This window comes from Rhamphochromis sp. 'chilingali' (genome assembly GCF_963969265.1).
Source record: "Rhamphochromis sp. 'chilingali' genome assembly, chromosome: 15".
Taxonomy (NCBI): domain Eukaryota; kingdom Metazoa; phylum Chordata; class Actinopteri; order Cichliformes; family Cichlidae; genus Rhamphochromis; species Rhamphochromis sp. 'chilingali'.
Window position 1 is genome coordinate 35,125,751 of NC_137942.1, and position 20,860 is coordinate 35,146,610.

The following is a 20,860-nucleotide window of genomic DNA, read 5'->3' on the forward strand; positions in this document are numbered from 1 at the left end:
CAGACTGACAGACAAACAGATGCTTGATTCATTAGTGCGATTAAATGTTCTTCTTTAGCAGCATCACTTCATGTGTTTGTGTTCCAGGAATAAAGGTCTGTTTAAACTGGACGTCTCCTCAGCATCACTCGTGCTGTCGTGGTTTCAAAGCTGTGCAGAAAGAATCTGAGGGATGATACAGAGGTGACCAAAGTTACAAACATCCAGCTGTGCTGCAAATGTTTGCAGAGCTCCAAACTCTTTGGCTTTCTGCAGAGCAAGTATGGAAGAAGCACCTGAGCTAACTTCAGTTTAGACGATATGAGGAAAAATGCTGCTTCCCAAAGTTTCCTACAAGTATCCAGTTTATATTTAGAGAAGCGAAGGCTCTTTATCCTGACAACTACTCCCTGGTGGATCCCTGTCCTGTGACAGCAGCAAAGACTGTGTATCAGTATCATCAAAGCCACTTCAATAACCAGTGTTTAAAGCTCTCTAGCAGATGGACTTCAGTGGCAGCAGCCTCTGTCTGCTGTGTACAGAAGGTTCTCTGATGAAGCACACAGCAGATGCTGCACTACAACAGCAGCAGCAGCTCAGCTTCAGTTTGCTTCGACGCCCTTTTTGACCTGTGAAACAGCAGAAAATGAAACATTTCAACACCCGTTTGTTAGCGTGAGCTATTCTGCTGTTTTTCATCATTTCACAGGTGAAATAAAATCACATTTACTTCCTGTAGGAGTGATCGTGTCCAGCCTGACTGAGACCATGTGCTCCATCCTGCACAGGTAATAAACCTCTGACATGAAGGGCTGTCAAGTAGTTTTAGACAAATGGGGGTAAAAGAGACGTTAAAAGCTTAAAGAGAAACTACATTTTCTAAGAACTGTCTGACGTTCACCTCTCACACAGTGGATACGATTCTGCCGCTGCAGGAATAATCTTTGTGCTTATGAAACTGTCCATGTGTTTGCAGAGAATGTCACATGTTCAAAGCCATCCCAGCACCTGGGGTTTGTATAAGTGCAGCTGCTGGTGGGGAGATAGTCTCACTCTTCTATATAAAGAGTCAGCAGGCAGCAGATCTTCATCTGTGATCTCCTCCATCATCACGTCTTCACTCTTCAGCAGCTATGGCTTCACTTCGTGCCCTTCTGGGAGTGGTGCTGTGCTCCTCATGGTTTCTGCTTCTGCCTCAGGCCGACTTTGATTTACAGAGTCATCCATAATATTTTTTATTTTTTATTTTACTGCCCATCTATTTTCATACAAATGTCTCCGTCTTATGGAAAAGGGGTGGAGCTTATCCAACGAGGACAGGCAGGGCCCCCCCAGACAGTTTAGCAGTCTATACAGGAGGCTGACCTTTGCAACATGTACTTCTATAATGACTTCACCATTTAGGTTATTTGGTTATGTTTCACCCTGGATTTTGTGTGATAATATTTATTTTGTCCACTGATTTAAAAACAACAAACTATATGAATATAAAACAGAGTGAACAACAAAACATCAGCTTTGGAAACTTTGATGTAAAATTCTGCAGTTGTTTTCTCAGATATAGCATAAATCAAACTAACATACATCAGTGTGTTATTAATGTGCACACACACACACACACACACACACACACACACACACACACACACACACACACACACACACACACACACACACACGTGTTACCATAAACAGCTCTTATGCTTCTGTATGATTCTCAGTGCTTTCCATTTGCGTGTCCACAGGTTGCTGTAAGTGGTGCTTGACTGCAGTTTGCTCTCATTTCAAGTGGTTTGCTGTCACAAAGCCAACAGGAAGTCCGGCCATGGTTGAGCCAACTGAAGATGGGTTGAAGGTGGCGTCCTCGTTTCCTCTGTGAGCGCGAGAGGACAGACAAAGCAAACACCGTTTGGACAGCATTAAAATATTTACACTGATGATTAATGTTGTGTCTTTGCACCTGTAGCGATACATGTTGGAAAATGGAGACTTTAGCCACCAAGACTGACGTGCCTGGAAACTTCCCTGTGAGTACGCCCACAAAGACAGGAAACAGTTTAACCACCGCGGTTAATCCTCCATCATCATCATCCAGTATTTTTCACATCTTTTCTTCTGCTGTTTCCCTTGTTGTCAGTCACGGGGTTTGTGACTGAAATGCGTGTGGTCGATGGGAAGCCTGACGAGTACGGCCTGAATCATTCCATCAACACCGGACGGAGTGAAACCTTTGTTGAAAACAGATTATATGGTAACGTTGCATTTAGCTTCAGTAAACTGTGAAGTTACAGCAGCAGATTTACATCACGTGGCTTCACAGGAAGTAGTCTGGACCTCAGCGCTGAGGTTCAAGCAGCTCTGCTTGCAGACGGCATCCTTCCTGAAAATGTTCTTCATCTTCCTCAAACCAGAACTTTTACATTGGTGCTGAAGTTCTATATAAAAACAGCCTGAAATACAAAGTGATGTTGTGCACTGATTACCTCACACTTTCCATGTTTCCTTCTACAGAGGAGTGTCCGCCTGAGTGTTTTGTCTGATCTGTTGTTGATCGTCTCATTGACACTGCATGCAGATCTGACACCAGGGCTGGACTGGGACAAAAAATGGTCCCGGGCATTTTGACTGGAGACCGGCCCCCCAGGTATTAAAGGAAAAACCATGAAGCCTTTGAATGAAAACAAACGCTGTTGTCACAGTGATGGACGCTGTCTTGTTGGTATACATGCATCAGTCTAATAAACTTAAACCTGCACCATCCTCCCTGTCCTGGTATTCTAAACAGGAAGTAGACTGTTGGTCGAGTTAACCTCCTGAACATCTACAACACACGGTGGAAACCTGACATTAAGACAGAGACTAGAGGTGAGACATGATCATTGCTGATTACTGATGACAGATTTAGATATGTTTTCATAAACCTTTCATTTGCCACATCAATAAACAGCACGGCAGGGCAAAATATGTTTTCTAACATGGCAACCTTTAAAAAGTGAAAGGAGACAGAAAGACAGCTGAGAAAGAATCAAACGGACTTTTTGATGCATTTTACACACAGTACTGGTGCAGAATCTAGAAAATGTGGGAAACACTGGCATCATATGCAGTACTTACTTCTGAAGAAATTATGATGGGACCCTAAAAAAATGACTATGTACAATAATGGATTTCTATACATTTTACATCAGATGAAAACGTTTGTTGTAAGATTCAGATAATTATTTATTAAAAGCGAGACATTTTAAATGAGAATAAGAAAGAAAAGTATGTCTTTGTGCCCCCCTCTCCCTGTTAATGCCCTACCTGCCCCCCTGGCAACACTTTGCTAGACCCGCCCCTGCACAGTTACCAGCTGTCAGCTACACAAAAAGGATCCTGGTGTTATTTGTCTCTCAGAAACAGTTCATAACTTCAACTCATTTTTGTTTTGTCATGTTTTGTTCTTTACATTGTCTTTCTTCTATATAATTGTTAAACATTTAATAAATATGTCTACAAAAAGATTTTAAAAATCAGACATTTCACACAGACACCCAAATGATTTCTGACTGATGAAGGGGGCTGAAGGTGCCCTGCTCTTGCCCAGCTTCTGCTGCTCTCTCCCTGCTCACTGTCAGCAGCTGGCAGCCTCGGTCCTGCCTGAGACTCTTCATCTATCAGTGCCAAAGAATATGGGAAATAGCAACGCACAACATGCACATTACAAAACAAGCACATGAATCAGCATAACATTCATTAGTGAAGTGCTGACGTTCGTTCCTAAACTTTGGGCCTTAATTAACATCACTGTGAACTAATGTTTGCTTTGCTTCTTAACCAGTGAAGCAGCGAGGGGCTTTCTGAGGTTCCTGCTCGTAAATGCCCAAAATGAGTCGAGTATTTCTGCAACTACAAACTCTGTTTTCATCAGAGGTGTAAATATTACAGCACTGTGTCAGAGTCACTGAGGCTGGAACACAGAAAAAGGAAGTAGATGTATTTATTTTTAGGCTTTATTGCCTGGAACCACTTTAAAAATACGCTTTGGGTCACAATTAACTGCAGAAAACCAGGAATCCACATATGAACATTATCTGTGCAGAGATTTATGCTTCTGAAGGTAAACAGTGAAAACTTGCAGCACTAAATGCACAGATAGCCAGGCGTTTCACATTTTGGGACCATCTGCCAGTTTTCATTTCTTAGGTATTGAAGAGCAGAAATGATTGAATTTTATTTACATGCTTAAAAATGTTTGCTTTTGAATATTATTTGAAGAATTACCCACACACTCAGGCACTGTGGGCCTGTTTCCCTTTGCACAACCGAGTGTTGGAAACGGGCCTTTTCTCTTTAAACTCTGAGGGGCTGTAACTTTGGCTTCTATTGGCAGATTTGCATGATTGACCCTCTTTTTAAAATAGTTTTAGCCAAGAGAATCAAGCTAACATCACTGTTTTTACGTCAGCTCACGTCACACGAGCTGTTTCAAGAAAAGTCCTCCTGTCACACAGCAATGGCTACATGAATCACACCACTCTGCTTAAATAATAATAATAATGTTTAGTGAAGCAGGTGAAGCAAAGGGCTGCTTTTAATAGGCTGGGAGACCCAGGTGTGCTGCTTTAGCTGGTGAGCCTCTCATGCTAGCCTCCATCTATAAGCTGGGATCACAGGAGCACTGCAGTCCTGATAGATCAAGGATTGTTATTCATGCAGGTGACAAAAGTTTACATTCACAGAGTCATAGGATTGAGCCTGGTTTGAAAAGCAGCTGTTTAATGCAGCTGCTTAGAGTTCACACACAGTAGAAGAATCAGACTTGAGTCACATTTCAAACACTGGAAAAATACTCAGCAAGTAACAATGAAAACAGCACAGACTCAGTATATCCTGTTCAGTCCTGTGTTTGATATGAATGTGCTGTTCAGAGAGGATCTCATGTCCTCTTTTACAAAGCCTTTGTTTCATGATGTTTGTGTATAAATGAATGTAGGTGTGTTTCTAAGTGTGAAGGAGCCCTGGGAGAAAAGACTGAAGCTTGTGCCAAAGAACAAACAGGAAAGAAAGATCAGCATTAATGAAGACGAGCACAGAAGGAGCCCAAGCACGTGTTGCTTTTTCAGATTTCTCTAAAAGTGTGTGTTCATTTGTTCCATCCTTCACAACAAACAACAGCTGACAGACACACATGCACTCTGTGTCACTTCACAGGGGCTGATGAAAGTGGACACAGTAAAGGGAGAGCTGGACCTGCTCTACACATCCTGCACTCTGTTAACAGACTTTATTCTGCAGCATCAACAGATAAAAATATATGAAGATATAGAAACGTTTAACATTGTGACTGTTCACATTAGTGAAGCTGTTACTTTGCTGCCAGGTGGGAAAAGAAGCCTAAAGCTGAGTCTGATTAAACATCTGCTGCACCAGAGAGTTTCATGGCCCTGCTTTATCCTGTGCTTGCTGACCACCTCGTCCTGAAACCTCTTCATCATCCTCACAGTTGTGTGAAGAAAGAGGGAAGCAGGTGGAAACCATCTGTGCTGCTGTGTTCACTTGTGTGTGTGCGTCTATGGTCATATCCAATGTGTACCTACAGACAAACACAAACACAAACACCTGGCATTGCACAAGAGTCTCTATGGAGCAACCTGCAGATGTCAGAGATGTGATTAGAGGGTAAAGTGGACTAGTGAGAGCATCTATGTTGTTGTTGTCTGCTGGGGGACAGCATCAGCTCCAGAGATGCATCAGGATCAGCAAACTAATCTGCAAGGCTGCAAGTGTCACTGAAGGAGTTTGAGTCAGTGAGGGACTCAAACTCACACAGCTGGTCAAGAAGGCTCAGCAGCTGCTGTATTTCCTGAGGAGGCTGAGGAAATTTGGTATGTTGGCCAAGATCCTCAGCAGGTTCTACAGCTGCACTGTGGAGAGCAGCCTGACAGCTGCATCACTGCATGGTACGGCAGCACTACTGCAAACCGCAAACGCCTGCAGAGAGTGATAACAACTGTGGAGAAGATCATCAGGACCCCGCTGCCCTCTCTGCAGAGCAGCTACCATCACAGAGTCCAGAGGAGAGACACACCTCTGCCCTCGAGACGAAGGTTCAGAAGTGTGAAATGTAGAACATCCAGACTCAACAACTCCATCTTCCCCACTGCTATCAGACTCCTGAACAGCTGACCGACCTCAAACTGCAGTTTGCACATCAGGTCACTTTGCACACTAAGTTCATTTTGCACATTAAACTCCATGTACATCCATGTACATCGACATCTGCAGACCACACGTGTCTTCAGTTACTTATTTGTACTTATTTGCAGTTATTTATCTTTTTATTTTATTTTTTTAAGTTATTTCTTATCCTTATTTTATCTTTTTATTTATTCTTATCTTGTTCTTTTAACCATTATCTAACTTGGCATTGTGCACGGTGTGTTTAGATTCAGTTTAAATTCAGGGACACGGAGCCCCTGTTGATCCTCTACCTAATCACACGAGCCACGGTGTGAGAACGGGTGTGGGTCTCAATCAGCCAAGGTTTTGGGTGAACCCATTGTGAGATCTAGCCCCACCCCATCATGTGATTTCCTGTGATCAAATGTCCCAGGATGTAAGTGGGCGTTAAGACGTCCATGTCCCTCTTCAAGCAACTTAAAGAAGTCCAGACGCTTTTCTTTCCAAGCTCCTTCAACAACATCATTCATAGAACAACTTCCAGCTTCTTTTGCTCGGCTACAGTTTGGATGGATTTGCATTTAAAGATGCAACAAGACTAAAATGGTTAGGGTCAGGAGGTCAAAGGTCAGAGCTCCTGTGGGTCTGAGGGCGGCCTCACGCTGGAGAAGGATGAAGGAGTCTGACCTGAGCCAGTGTTTGACATGAACACATCAGCACTGCTGTCAGTGAGCCTAACGACAGCCGTTAGCATCATTTCAGTGTTTCAGTCATAAAAACACTTCCTGTCTCTGTGGTGGTTACAGTGACATCATGCAGTTTGTGCTTTGACCTCCAGAGGGCGACAAATCAGCACAGACAGAGAGCTCCATTCAAACTTTGCTGCCATCAGGAATAATTCTTCAAATATAATCATCAGTGTTTGAGCAGTTATGATATCAGGGACAATCTAGACATGTGTGACAATACTGAACATGTCACATGACACACCTCAAACATCATGTGATCCACTCTCAGTCTGCACTTTCATTCATGACTTCAACAGGTTGAAATGAGCTTTGAAGAAACATTCAGTGAAATAAATCTTTCATGGATTCATGTGAGCAGCAGATGAACTTTGTACCAACAACATCTTCAATAACAGAGTCTGAATGAAGCTCAGGTGTTGATGCTGCTCACTGATTGGACGCTTGCTTTCAGCTCTGCTCTCAGTCTTTACTGCACAGGTGAAGGTAGAAAGTGTGACTGGATCTATAGACTGGAAACAGAGAAACATGCTGAACATTTGAAGCTTTGCAGCAGAAATGTTCATGTTACAAATACAGCAGAGCTGATCTGGGATCAGTGTGTTCACACCTGCAGCTACAACAAGGTTTCATGTCTCCACACGTCAGCATGTGAACTTTACTCTGACTCAGTCTGAGCAGTCAGACGGCATATTTTTAAAGTTAACACATCAGCACACACAGAGCTGAGCCCCTCCCACCTGTGCTGAGTTTCAGGTGGAGTCCCGCCTCCTTCCAGGAAGCAGCTCACCTGTGTGTCCGTGTTTAGTGTCCAGGTGTGGAGTGGAGCTTGTTGTTGGTGTGTGAAGAAACTGTAAGTTTGCTTTGTTTCCTCCTTTAACAGTTTGTCTTTAGGAACTTTACTGTTTGTTCAGCTCGTGTTTGATTTCTTCACACAACAAACTGTGTGTGTTTGTATTTCCGGTCTCTCCATTAAAGTCAGTGTGTAATGTTTCCTGGCTAACATCAGCTGTGTGCAGCTTAGTTCAGCACAAATCTGCCGCTCCATAGTTCACGGTAACGGACTCACAGCTGGACCAACGAGGCCGAGTGTGTCCGCCACTCTGAGCTACGTTCGTGTTTGTGTACTTGTAGTTTGTACTTTGAGTTCACTCAGAGCCCACAGAGGACGCAGCGTACGTGATGACGTCACAGCCCTTTACCTCCTTTACTGTCACTGTGATTAATATTTACACACGAGACACCTGCAGAGCTCTGACGCTAAGCTAGCACACAGCATGCTAACACTAAGCTAAAGCTAAGCTAGCCAAGAACCCAGAGTGAGGTTAAAGCTGAGTAAACACTGACCCCAGACCAGCACCGTGATAAAGTGAGCTGCTGCTGCTGAACTTGAACAGGTAACAAAGTGATGAGCAGTCAGGCTGCAGGTTTCTACCTGTTCATGTTTCTACAGTAGAATCACTTTGAAGTGTCTTTGTGCTGTTTCATCTTTGATTTGTGTTCATAAACACTCAGAGAAACATCACGTGACCTCATCAGGATCTGTGTTGGTGTGTGGGGCTGTACCTCAGCTTTATGTTGTTACATGCTCATTTGTTCATTTTAACATCAAAGTAATGTTATGAGGAGTAATGAAGTAACGTACTCCATTACTTTTAATCAAAGTGTTCTGTGTAATATGTGTAATAATGACTGTTTTGAGTAATGACCAACACTGATCACAACAAAGAGGAAATGCCTCCAACATGCACAAACATTTGAGCCACAACATGCAGTTAATGTGCACAAATGTCTTTGATATGCTGCTCAGTGATGGTGGTGACTGTCAGAGCAGAGCTACTGAGAATCAATAAGTAATATCAATGATGGGATCAGAATCACTAAATTCTTCTCATCCCTGTCAGTATCATACATGTGCTGTATAATGTGATAAATGTAGAGGTGCTGGCTGTTCTCTCACTCTGCTGTTTAGCTGTAAAGGACGCCTCCCTGCCTTTGTCTCATTCATGACCTTTAATAGTCTCTTCTAACATGCAGAGATCTGTATGATCTGTTTCATAGAGTCTAACCAGCCTGTACAGGTAACAACAACAGTCACTGCATCACTGACACACAAACGTCATCTCTGTCAATAACAACATTCATACATGGAATAAAAACACATCAGTGGATCATTGCTGGAGCTGATGTTTGTGCTCCTGGTGCAAAGGCTCTCAGTTTCCTCCTTGAAATAACATCAGTGGTGGGTCAGCGACATGCTTTCTTTCCCTCTCAGGTTTAAATATCTGGGACTCTCCACCGTTTGGTTTTAGAGCTGAAGAAGCTTCTCAGATGAAACGTCTTCCAGAAACTTAAAGACGTCTCTTTTCTCTCCAAGCTCCTTAGATCACATGACCTGGATGACTGAACCTACAGATATATTGACCTGGTTTCATGGTCACATGACAGGTCAGAGGTCAGCGACTGTAACTCAGTTCCTCCTGTTAATGTGAACTCACTGAGTGTTTGTGGTTTACCTCTCAGACTGACTGAAGACGATGATGGAGGAAGAGGAGGACAGAGCAGAGTCTGCAGGGTCCAGCTGTCCGTCTGTGTGGAGTGACTGGTCCAAAGGTCTAAATCCAGACTTCAGTGGTGAACCTGGAGCAACGAGGTCAGAGAGCTGAACTCACTGAGTAACAGAAATAATTCTGCACTGACATTATAATCAGTGTTGACTCTGGTTGATTGTCTGACTGTGTTTGTGAGCTGAGAGGAAATGAAAATGAGTTTGTAACAAAAATCAGTTTTGTCCAGTTTTCCTGTAAAAAGCTGAACTCTAATCTAAGAGGATGTTACTGACAGGAAACAGCTGCATTATCTGCAGTCTGTGTGATCACAGCTGCTTCAATCATGTTTGTGTCTGCAGAGGTCAGAGGTCACAGTCTGCAGGGTCCAGCTGTCCGTCTGTGAGGAGTGACCGGTCCAAAGGTAGCAATCCAGGCTTCAGTGGTGAACCTGGAGCAACGAGGTCAGAGAGCTGTGATGACTCCTTTACATGTTTGCGTTTCCTGGATAAATATGACCTGAAACATCCTCAGATTGTTACAAAGATTCATTAAAAAGAAAACAATGAAAGAGAAAAGATCCAAATGTTCGACTTGGTCATTTGCTGTTTGAGGACAGTGATGCTCATATCTGTGGGGAAAGTGTGACCTGAGTGGGTTCATGTTTGTCTTTAAAGAACAGAGCTGCTCTGATTCTCTTTGTGTCTGATCTGTTAAACAGTCTGAGAGGTCACACAGAGACCCAGCAGCTAAAGCCTGGATCATACTGGCTGCTGTTACTCCATCAGGACAACACTGAACCACAGTGGTGTGGATGTAGTGGATAAATCCCACCATACTGATGCTCAGAGTTAACCACAGGGAACAAAACCAGATGTTACCTTCAGATTGTGACCTTTGGAGTGGACGATGCAGATTTCAATAGAGAATAAATGTTGTTGTTTTTCAGCTGTGAAGAAAGAATCTAATTTTCTGAACTTAAGAATTTATGATGCTGGAAACAACATGGAGACTATAACACAACATTTCCACTGTGTTCATAGAATGAATGTAAAACTGTCAGACATTCATTAAATATGCAAAATGTCTACAGAAGCATCAGAGGGTCAGACGTGAAGCACTCAGTGATTTTGATCAAATGACTCATCAGTTATTGATCTGTACTACACTGATCTACCACGTTAGTAAAGCTGGTGTTCTGGTGGTGGAGGGAGACTCGGATCATGTTCTGGTTTTGGAGCAGTGATCTGCTGATGGTTCAGTTTGATGAGCTTCTTCAAAATCATCCCTGACATCACCACTGAAAGGACGTCCATGAAAACAGACTGAAAATTACTGATATGTTCACAATCTGAGAGTTTAAAACTTGACAGACTTGATTCAGATGAAGTTATTTGAGCAGAAACTCCTGGATCTTTATCCTGTGTTGATCTAATCCTTCATGGTTCCTCCACAGAGTGGACCAGCAGAGCTCAGAGGTTCCCAGTGGTCAGTCTGCCCAGCAGCATCAAACACAGCTGGACTCCATATTTATGGTCTGTACATGTACAACAACTACTGTTACATCTGTTCTGTTCACAGTCATCTCCATGCTGCTCTTTGTAGACCAGTGGATCGTCAGTGTGTCCAACATGGATCTGATGTTTGGCTCCATGATTTCAGTCTGATTGGCTCATTCATAAATATTCTGTTCCAGCTGCTGGAGGACAACATCATCACTTTTGTGAAGAACGAGCTGAAGAAGATCCAGAAGGTTCTGAGTCCAGATTACCCAGAATGCTTAGAGAGTCAGAGGAGCAGCAGCAGAGAGGCGTTTGTGAAGATCACAGTGGACTTCCTGAGGAGAATGAAGCAGGAGGAGCTGGCTGACCGTCTGCAGAGACGTAAGAGGATTTATCTAAAGATTTAAGCTGCTGGATAAATGAGACATTTTCCAGAGATGGAAGATGGAGCAACATGTTTTAAAGATTAGTTCTTTTTGGAATTGAGTGTTTATTTTTCTTCTCATTCAGAACTTCAAGCTGCAGTTTGTCATCGTAACCTTAAATCCACCCTGAAGAAGAAGTTCCAGTGTGTGTTTGAGGGCATCGCTAAAGCAGGAAACCCAACCCTCCTGAATCAGATCTACACAGAGCTCTACATCACAGAGGGAGGGACTGCAGAGGTCAATGATGAACATGAGGTCAGACAGATTGAAACAGCATCCAGGAAACCAGACAGACCAGAAACAACCATCAGACAAGAAGACATCTTTAAAGCCTCACCTGGAAGAGATGAACCAATCAGAACAGTGCTGACAAAGGGAGTGGCTGGCATTGGGAAAACAGTCTTAACACAGAAATACAGCCTGGACTGGGCTGAAGACAAAGCCAACCAGGACATCCAGTTCATATTTCCATTCACTTTCAGAGAGCTGAATGTGCTGAAAGAGGAAAAGTTCAGCTTGGTGGGACTTGTTCATCACTTCTTTACTGAAACCAAAGAAGCAGGAATCTGCAGCTTTGAAGACTTCCAGGTTGTGTTCATCTTTGATGGTCTGGATGAGTGTCGCCTTCCTCTGGACTTCCACAAAACTACAATCCTAACTGACCCTAGAAAGTCCACCTCAGTGGATGTGCTGCTGATAAACCTCATCAGGGGGAAACTGCTTCCCTCTGCTCGCCTCTGGATAACCACACGACCTGCAGCAGCCAATCAGATCCCTCCTGACTGTGTTGGCATGGTGACAGAGGTCAGAGGGTTCACTGACCCACAGAAGGAGGAGTACTTCAGGAAGAGATTCAGAGATGAGGAGCAGGCCAGCAGGATCATCTCCCACATCAAGACATCACGAAGCCTCCACATCATGTGCCACATCCCAGTCTTCTGCTGGATCACTGCTACAGTTCTGGAGGATGTGCTGGAAACCAGAGAGGGACGACAGCTGCCCAAGACCCTGACTGAGATGTACATCCACTTCCTGGTGGTTCAGGCCAAAGTGAAGAAGGTCAAGTATGATGGAGGAGCTGAGACAGATCCACACTGGAGTCCAGAGAGCAGGAAGATGATGGAGTCTCTGGGAAAACTGGCTTTTGATCAGCTGCAGAAAGGAAACCTGATCTTCTATGAACCAGACCTGACAGAGTGTGGCATCGATATCAGAGCAGCCTCAGTGTACTCAGGAGTGTTCACACAGATCTTTAAAGAGGAGAGCGGACTGTACCAGGACAAGGTGTTCTGCTTCATCCATCTGAGTGTTCAGGAGTTTCTGGCTGCTCTTCATGTCCATCTGACCTTCATCAACTCTGGACTCAATCTGCTGGAACAACAACAAACAACCTCTACATGGTCTAAACTATTTAACAAACTAAAACTTCAATCTCTCCACCAGAGTGCTGTGAACAAGGCCTTACAGAGTCCAAATGGACACCTGGACTTGTTCCTCCGCTTCCTCCTGGGTCTTTCACTGCAGACCAATCAGACTCTCCTACGAGCCCTGATGACACAGACAGGAAGTAGCTCACAGACCAATCAGGAAACAGTCCAGTACATCAAAGAGAAGCTCAGTGAGAATCTGTCTGCAGAGAAAAGCATCAATCTGATCCACTGTCTGAATGAACTGGATGATCGTTCTCTAGTGGAGGAGATCCAACAGTCCCTGAGATCAGGAAGTCTCTCCACAGGTTATCTGTCTCCTGCTCAGTGGTCAGCTCTGGTCTTCATCTTACTGTCATCAGAAGAAGATCTGGATGTGTTTGACCTGAAGAAATACTCTGCTTCAGAGGAGGCTCTTCTGAGGCTGCTGCCAGTGGTCAAAGCCTCCAACAAGGCTCTGTGAGTAAATCTGTGATCATGTTTATTTTTAAAATGTTGATTAAAAGTGGTCATAGATTTCTTCCATGACAGATCCATGTCCTAAAACCATGAGACAGCGTAGTTGTATAGTATAAAAGAAAAAAGGAGAACTTTTGACCACAATATTGTAACTTGAATGAACTTTTGATACAGCCTTTAAACATAAAATTTATGAACAGAATCGGTGACAAAGGGCAGCCCTGGTGGAGCCCATCACCCACCGGACTTATTACTATCCAACGTATTGCCGGCTATGCCAACCAAGCTCTTGCAATGGTTGTAAAAGGATCGAATGGCCATAAAATGTTTCTCAGTTTTATTATTTTCAGTCACATCTGTTTTTGATTATTAACTGAATATTTTAAAATTCAGGCTTTTTATGTTATACAAAACATCATATTTTCTTATGATGTCTTGTATTGATTCTGAAGGAATAGTTTTCATCAGTATCGCAGATACCAGCCTGAATTTTACTTTGTATTGGATCAGAAAGGAAATCAGTGGCATCACACATCACTTACAGCAACTTCAGTACCACTCCATTTTAATAAACTGGGGGGAGGTGCACCAAGATTCAGTATGAGATAAAGAATTATTTTTAACTGTAAGGTTGGAGAAATCTGTTGTTGGAAATTGGAAGAACAGGTCATCTTAAAAATCACTGCATTGTAGTTTTATTCAGGCCCCTTCAATCTGTGATCGCTGTTGCTTTGCATTGTAAATGCTACTATTACAAAAGTCACAAATATTAGTGTATGTGTGTGTTGTTGGGTAATAAACCAAAAGAACAGAATCTACCAGCACCTCACTGATTTCTGCTTAAAAACAACAAAAAAGCAATAAAGCTCTGATTTGTTTGGTTGATCTTGTCTCCCTTCCACCTTGATTTCAGACTGAGTGGCTGTAACCTGTCAGACAGAAGCTGTGAAGCTCTGTCCTCAGTCCTGAGCTCCCAGTCCTCCCATCTGACAGAGCTGGACCTGGGTAACAACAACCTGCAGGATTCAGGAGTGAAGCTTCTGTCTGCTGGGATGAAGAGTCAATACTGCAAACTGGAAACGCTGAGGTCAGATCAAGCAATATCGATTTTTTTTTCATCAATTAACATCATTTAATCAATTTCATTTGGAAAAAATTAACAGTTTATGTTTTGTTTTTTTAATGAATCCATCCAAATCACACTAAACTGCCACATTTGTCTTTTGTAACATGAGGCAATAAGGATTCCAGCATGTCCTGAAACAGTGTTGAAATATTGTAAATGTAGTAGCTCCTCATGGCACCATGAATATACTTTAACACAAGTGTTTCATGTCTTCTTGTCATCCTTTCTTCAGACTGAGTGGCTGTAACCTGTCAGACAGAAGCTGTGAAGCTCTGTCCTCAGTCCTGAGCTCCCAGTCCTCCCGTCTGACAGAGCTGGACCTGGGTAACAACAACCTGCAGGATTCAGGACTGAAGCTTCTATTTTCTGCAGTGGAGAGTCCAAAGTGTACAATTCTCAGGTCAGGATTCAGTCTTTTCTGATGATGATTTAAAACCTGAGTCAGGTCGATAAATGGCTTACTCATTTACAACAGGCATGATTTGTCAAATCACCTTATATCTAACCCAAAGGTCCTGTGTTTTACTACTTAGATTTTTTAGTAAAACACAGGACCTCTTAATATTTATCTAAGAGACCATATATAATTTTTTTCCCTGGATCATGTGTGTACCCTCCTGGTTGGAGCTCCAGCAGCCTGTATCAGTGAATGGGACTTTAAATGAAATTGCTGCCCCTGTCAGGAAGAGGTCTGAGTGACACACAAAACAGAAAATATGAGCACTGCATGTGTCTGAGGCTACTCAGATACAGACCTGAATGAGACACTAACTTTGTCTCTGAGAGATAACTTTTATTATTAAATACACTTCATTTCTCATCTGTGTAGAGAATGTAGAGTTTGACATGCTAATATTACAAAATGAAAAATCACACTGAGTCACAAAGAAATTGTTTTGGAGTATTTATGGTTCAGCTGATGAAATTGTTCAAACAAACCAGTAATTTACACCGAAACAGCACAAGTGAAACTTTTTCGAGGGACTTACACTAAGCTTGTCCTGGTACACCTGTAGAGCCCAGCTTCTATGGACCATGAGCTTAAGTTCTGTGCTGCTCTGATTTATTGCCTGTGCTGTCTTTCAGTTCAGCTTTGTCGAGTCTCTGGTAGGATTTCTTTTACATGACCTGTGTAAAAACAAAACAGGAAACACATTAAGCTGAAGTAAGATGCACAATTTGAAAAATGGGGCACAAAAAATGTTGCTGCTTTCTGGAAAGTGCGTCTAAGAAGACCCAATGGAGAAAGTGAAGAGAAAAATCAAAGATTAAGAAGAAGAAAATGGCAGAGGCAGTTTCTCTTGGACTGCCTGCAGATGGGGTGAGACTCTAGAAACAGGGATGATTGGAGAAAATGCAAAGAGGCCATAGGATAAACCAGGAGATGAATACTCTGGTGTTCTGGGGATAGTGGGAGTGAGAGGGAGAGATGCCAGTAAATGATTTCAAGGATAAATTTGAGAGAATCAGAGCTAAGAAACCAAAGCAAGTGGGGAACTACAAACATATGGACAGACTCATAATTAGGCCAAAGACACATTAAAGCAATTATTACAGGTTTAGAAACAGGGATGGATATGAAGGAGCTTAGCATGAATTTGCATTGAGGAAAGAATAGCAACGAGCATCAGAGGAAACAGTTAGGAAAACTAAAAGGATGTACTGGCAGGAATACTGCAGTACTTTAGGAAGAACTACCGTATTTCCCAGACTACAGAGCGCACCTGAATATTAGCCGCACAAGCTAAAATCAGGGGAAAATCCTGTTTTGTACATACATTAGCCGCACCTGACTAAAAGCCGCAGGTGTTTCAATGTTGACTTATCATATGTAAGAGAATATGCACAAAGCGAATTGTCAGGAAAGAGATGGCTGTTTGGAGACACACCCCTTTTATTAATATTTTGAAAAACAAGTTATGGGTACATATTTGCACATGTGCTGTGCTTCATAAATGAGTAACAAATGTAGTACATAACAATAACCTACAGCACACCAGAAAAATAGATTCGGACTACCTTTTAGGCTCAGGTGCAGTGACACGGCTTTAACAAGAAGAAAAGTCAGTCATTCACCACCATCTTCCTGCGCACTGAAACCACCAAAGTCCTCTCCTCCAGTGTCGGAAACAAACAGGCTCAGGGTGGCTTTGTCATCCACTCTCAGCTTCTTTCTTTCGTTGTCACTTTCAAAACCAAAGAAATCCTCGTTGTCAGTGTCAGAGTCGAACACCCTCAGAAGGGCCGTGGCGGTGTCCTCCTCTCCATCATGCAGCATTCAGCCCTTCGAAATCTGTTGGTGATCGTGGATGTTTTCACACTTTTCCACGCTGTCAGAATCCAATGGTGGAGTTGGGCATAACTTGCTTTTTGCAAGTTTATCGCCGCTCATCATCCAGGCCTCCAGCTGAACGGGTAGCGCTACTTTGAAGTTTGTTTTTCGCGCTACCTCGTACTGCACTACGTTGCCTGACGGATGGACATGTGACCAACATACCACTCTTGAACCCCGATCCTTCCGCCAGGCAACGTAGTGCCGTACAACAGCGGAACAAACAAAACAAATCCGCTCATGGACAATCCATAGAAAAGCCGCACCTGACTAAAAGCCGCAGGGCTCAAAGCTTGTGCAAAAAGTAGCGGCTTATAGCCCGACAATTACGGTACACCAGTTCAGAATGTGTGGAGTACAGTTAAGAACATGAATGCAGACAGGAAACAACAGCAGCTGTTGTAAAGTAAATTCAAACTCCTTCATTAAATGCAGCTGGTTGAGTTGAAAACAATGGAGAATGATTGTGTTACGTTGTTTATTCTCTATAGAAATGGAGCAGGAGTGCATGCAGAGCTGGACGTGGGCTGTATATACATGCGTGTATCTGTTTTGTCTGTGAGCAGAGAAAACAAAGCGCTGGAAATGTCATATTGAAATGTTAAATCAGGAAAATCCTGGAGAAGAGGATAGTTCTAATGTTCAGTTTGTAATGTTGAATTCAACACAGCTCTTAAATGCATAAAAATGACTTCACCTGACGTCAGACTGAACAATCGGATTAGCTACTGATATTGATTTAACCCGTTTAGACCTACCATAGAACCAAGTCCGCCAGAGCTTATATTATATTTTTACATGCTGTAGAGCCATTTTTGGGAGCATTTCAAGTTGCTATACATCAATACAACCATTACAGCCTAAATTTTAATAATATGTATGTATTAAGTGCATAGTAATTACATAAATTGCAAAAAAGTGCAATAAACTACAAAAAAAACTACAAAACTAAAAAAAACTAAAAAACTACAAAAAAATTGAAAATCGTTTTTGTTTTTTTAACATATATTTCTAGTTAGAGAAATTTAAGAGGCTTATCCCTCAAAACTGTAAATACAAAAAAGTTGCACAAAATAGTTTCCCACCTCAGGAAATTTATTTTGAGTGCCTTCATAGTTTTATTTTTGAAATACACCAATTTTTATATACTGCAGGAAAAACGAAAATAAATATTATACTGCAAATTTGCAAAATAACAGCATATGCATCAAAATAAACTATTTCCAGCAGGGCAATATGAGTCCTAAGCATATGTGGAAGGAAACTGTAACCTAGGACAAGCTGATGGCATAAGATGTAAATACAACTCCTCAGGTTTCATATGCAAAAAAAATTATTGCGCTAGCTCACGTGATTACAGTGCTACCGGGATTTAAAAATAGTTGCGCAAAACGGAGTGTGCCCACTCTGACCAGTTTTAAAGGGTTAAAGCAAGAAAATATGGTATTAGCATTAGATGCCAATTCCTATTAACCTTAAATTAGCATTACCTGCTAATGGCAGTCTACTTAGCATTAACTCCTCACTAATGTAATGCTAATTCACATCAAATTATCTTTAGCTTTAGCATTAGCTGCTAGCTTCAGCCTACCTAGCACTAGCTGCTCACATTGTTAAAAGGGAAGAGAAAACGATATTAGCATTAGCTTGTAATAATTATTCATTAGCCACTAATGGCAGCATACTTAGCATTAACTCCTCACATCGTTATAATGCAAATGATGCTAACTTGCATTAAATTAGACTGCTGTTATTAGCTAATGCTATTTAGCAGTAGCTGCTCACATTGCTATAAAGCAAAGGAAAACGATATGAGCATTAGGTTCTAATGCGTATTTGCCTTAAATTAGACGTAGGTGGGCAGCACGGTGGCACGATGGTTAGCACTGTTGCCGCACAGCAAGAAGGTCCTGAGTTCAATTCCACCATCAGGCCGGGGTCTTTCTGTGTGGAGTTTGCATGTTCTCCCCGTGTTTGCGTGGGTTCCCTCCGGGTACTCCGGCTTCCTCCCACCGTCCAAAGACATGCAGCTTGTGGGGATAGGTTAATTGGATAATCCAAATTGCCACTAGGTGTGAATGTGCGAGTGAATGTGAGTGTGAATGGTTGTCTGTCCCTGTGTGTTAGCCCTGCGACAGACTGGCGACCTGTCCAGGGTGTACCCCGCCTTTCGCCCTATGACAGCTGGGATAGGCTCCAGCGCCCCCCGCGACCCTGAAAAGGATAAGCGGAAGCGAATGGATGGATGGATGGATGGATAGACGTAGGTGCTAATGGCGGCCTACTTAGCATTAGCAGCTCAGATGTTGTAATGCTAGGGAAAAGAGTGTTAGCATTAGCCGTTCACAATGTTATAAAGTTAAGGGAAATAGTGTTAGCATTAGCTACTCACATTGTTAAAAAGTGTTAGCATTAGTGCATAATGCTAATTCACATCAAATTAGCATTAGTTAATAACGGCAGCCTATTTAGCATTAGCAGATAATGTTGACCTTGGCCCACTGGAAAAGTTCAGAACTAAAGATTTAGGAGTGTTTCTCGATAGCTCTTTCTCATTTGAGAAACAAATGAATTCTGTTATTAAAACCAGCTGTAAGGTTTATATTGTTGATTGTCATTTATGCTTAGAAATATTTACTCATATATGCTTAGAGTTGTATAATCGATTGCATGATGATAGAGGTTTGATCCTTAGTAGTCTGTAAAGACTCTGTGTGCCTTCCAGAGTGCTCTGGCATGCACACACCACTTGGGGCCATGAGAGAGGTCGTACCCTCTCTTACTGATTTATGGTGTAGGACAGGGGTCTCAAACTCAATTTAGCTGGGGGCCGTTGCAGGCAGAGTCTGGGTGAGGCTGGGCCGCATTAGGTTTTCCACAAGAAAGGCATGGTTAAAAAAATTCCAATCCTCTCAAATCTCTTTATTTTTATTTTTTAACACAAAATATTAAAAATAAATAAACAAATTAAGAATTAATAAGAAAATAAATCAATCTGTAATACATAAATAAAACAATAATAAGATATTTTTAGTCAGTGAACTTGTGTGTTTCTTTCAGTCTTCTATATCTGCTGTGTTTAGATTGAAATGTCTGTATTAACAGTTCTATAACCTTCTTCTGAACATGAATGGAACACTGTAGAAAATGAACTGTTCTTCTGAACATGGCTTCTCTTGCCTACTCCTTGCTGCTAGAGACCTGGCAGCGTTTCCTCTCGCATAGCCGAGCCAGATTTGGCCTGAGGGAGGAAGCAGTTGCAACCCTCAGTACGTCTTGAAGATGATCATCCGTAAGTCTGGACCTGTACTTGGACTTATTGAAGTTCAAAGTGGAGAAGAGCTTTTGGCACAAGTATGTGCTACCAAAAAGGCACATGGTCCGCTTGAACATTCGGGAAAGCCGAGGGAAACTAGGGCTCAAGTCTCTCAAAAATTGTCCAAGCTTGTCTTCTTTTCCACTCACCTCCCTGAACTTTGCTTTGAGTTCAGAGTTGCACTGCAGCTCAATGAGCTCCATTTGAAGCACAGAAGGGGCATCTTGCACATCAAAGGAGAAGGGGTCTGCAAAAATGTGAAAGGTGGCTCTGTGTGTCTTGAAGTCAGCAAATCTGTGATCAAATTCCTCCTGTAGCCTCAAAATGACATCAACATACTCGTCAGCACTGAATGGTGTGCCTGCATCCACGAGTGCCTTGCATGCTGGGAAATGGCAAAGGTTTGTCTGAGAGAGCTGAGCTTTCCAGAGCGCCAGTTTTGTGGAGAATGCTCTCACGTTGTCATAGGCAGCACTGACAAGTTGCCCCTGGCCTTGTAACGTCTTGTTCAGTACATTAAGCTCATGTGTCATATCAACAAGAAAAGCTGAGTCCATGAGCCATTTTGGGATCAGTTAGCACAGGAACACTAACTCCATCCTTCTCCATGAAGGCTTCACTTCTGCTCTCAACTCAAAAAGTCTCTTTAATACATTTCCCCTGCTGAGCCAACGTACCTCAGTGAAGTCGAGCACATCCCCATATTCTGACTCCATTTCCTCTAAAAAAGCACAGAACCTTCGGTGCTTTAAGCCCCTGGATCTGATTTGGTTGATGCATTTCACAACAATAGACATCACATTGTCAAACTTCAGGCATTTGCTGCAAAGGACCTGCTGA

General features: G+C 42.5%; 1 protein-coding gene across 2 annotated transcripts in view; it reads left to right on the plus strand.

Moving 5' to 3' along the window:
• The first annotated feature begins 10,893 nt into the window (after nucleotides 1-10,893).
• Nucleotides 10,894-20,860, plus strand: part of LOC308410898 (protein NLRC3-like) — a 16,073-nt gene continuing 6,106 nt past the window's right edge. The window contains exons 1-5 of one of the 2 annotated variants that reach the window (XM_080904567.1): nucleotides 10,894-10,968; nucleotides 11,130-11,316; nucleotides 11,446-13,246; nucleotides 14,160-14,333; nucleotides 14,605-14,772. In XM_080904567.1, coding sequence (XP_080760693.1) covers nucleotides 10,966-10,968; nucleotides 11,130-11,316; nucleotides 11,446-13,246; nucleotides 14,160-14,333; nucleotides 14,605-14,772 — 2,333 coding nt within the window. In that variant the 5' untranslated portion in view covers nucleotides 10,894-10,965. Of the gene's footprint in view, nucleotides 11,317-11,445; nucleotides 13,247-14,159; nucleotides 14,334-14,604; nucleotides 14,773-20,860 lie in introns of both variants that reach the window. The other variant, XM_080904566.1, reaches the window with a different exon arrangement.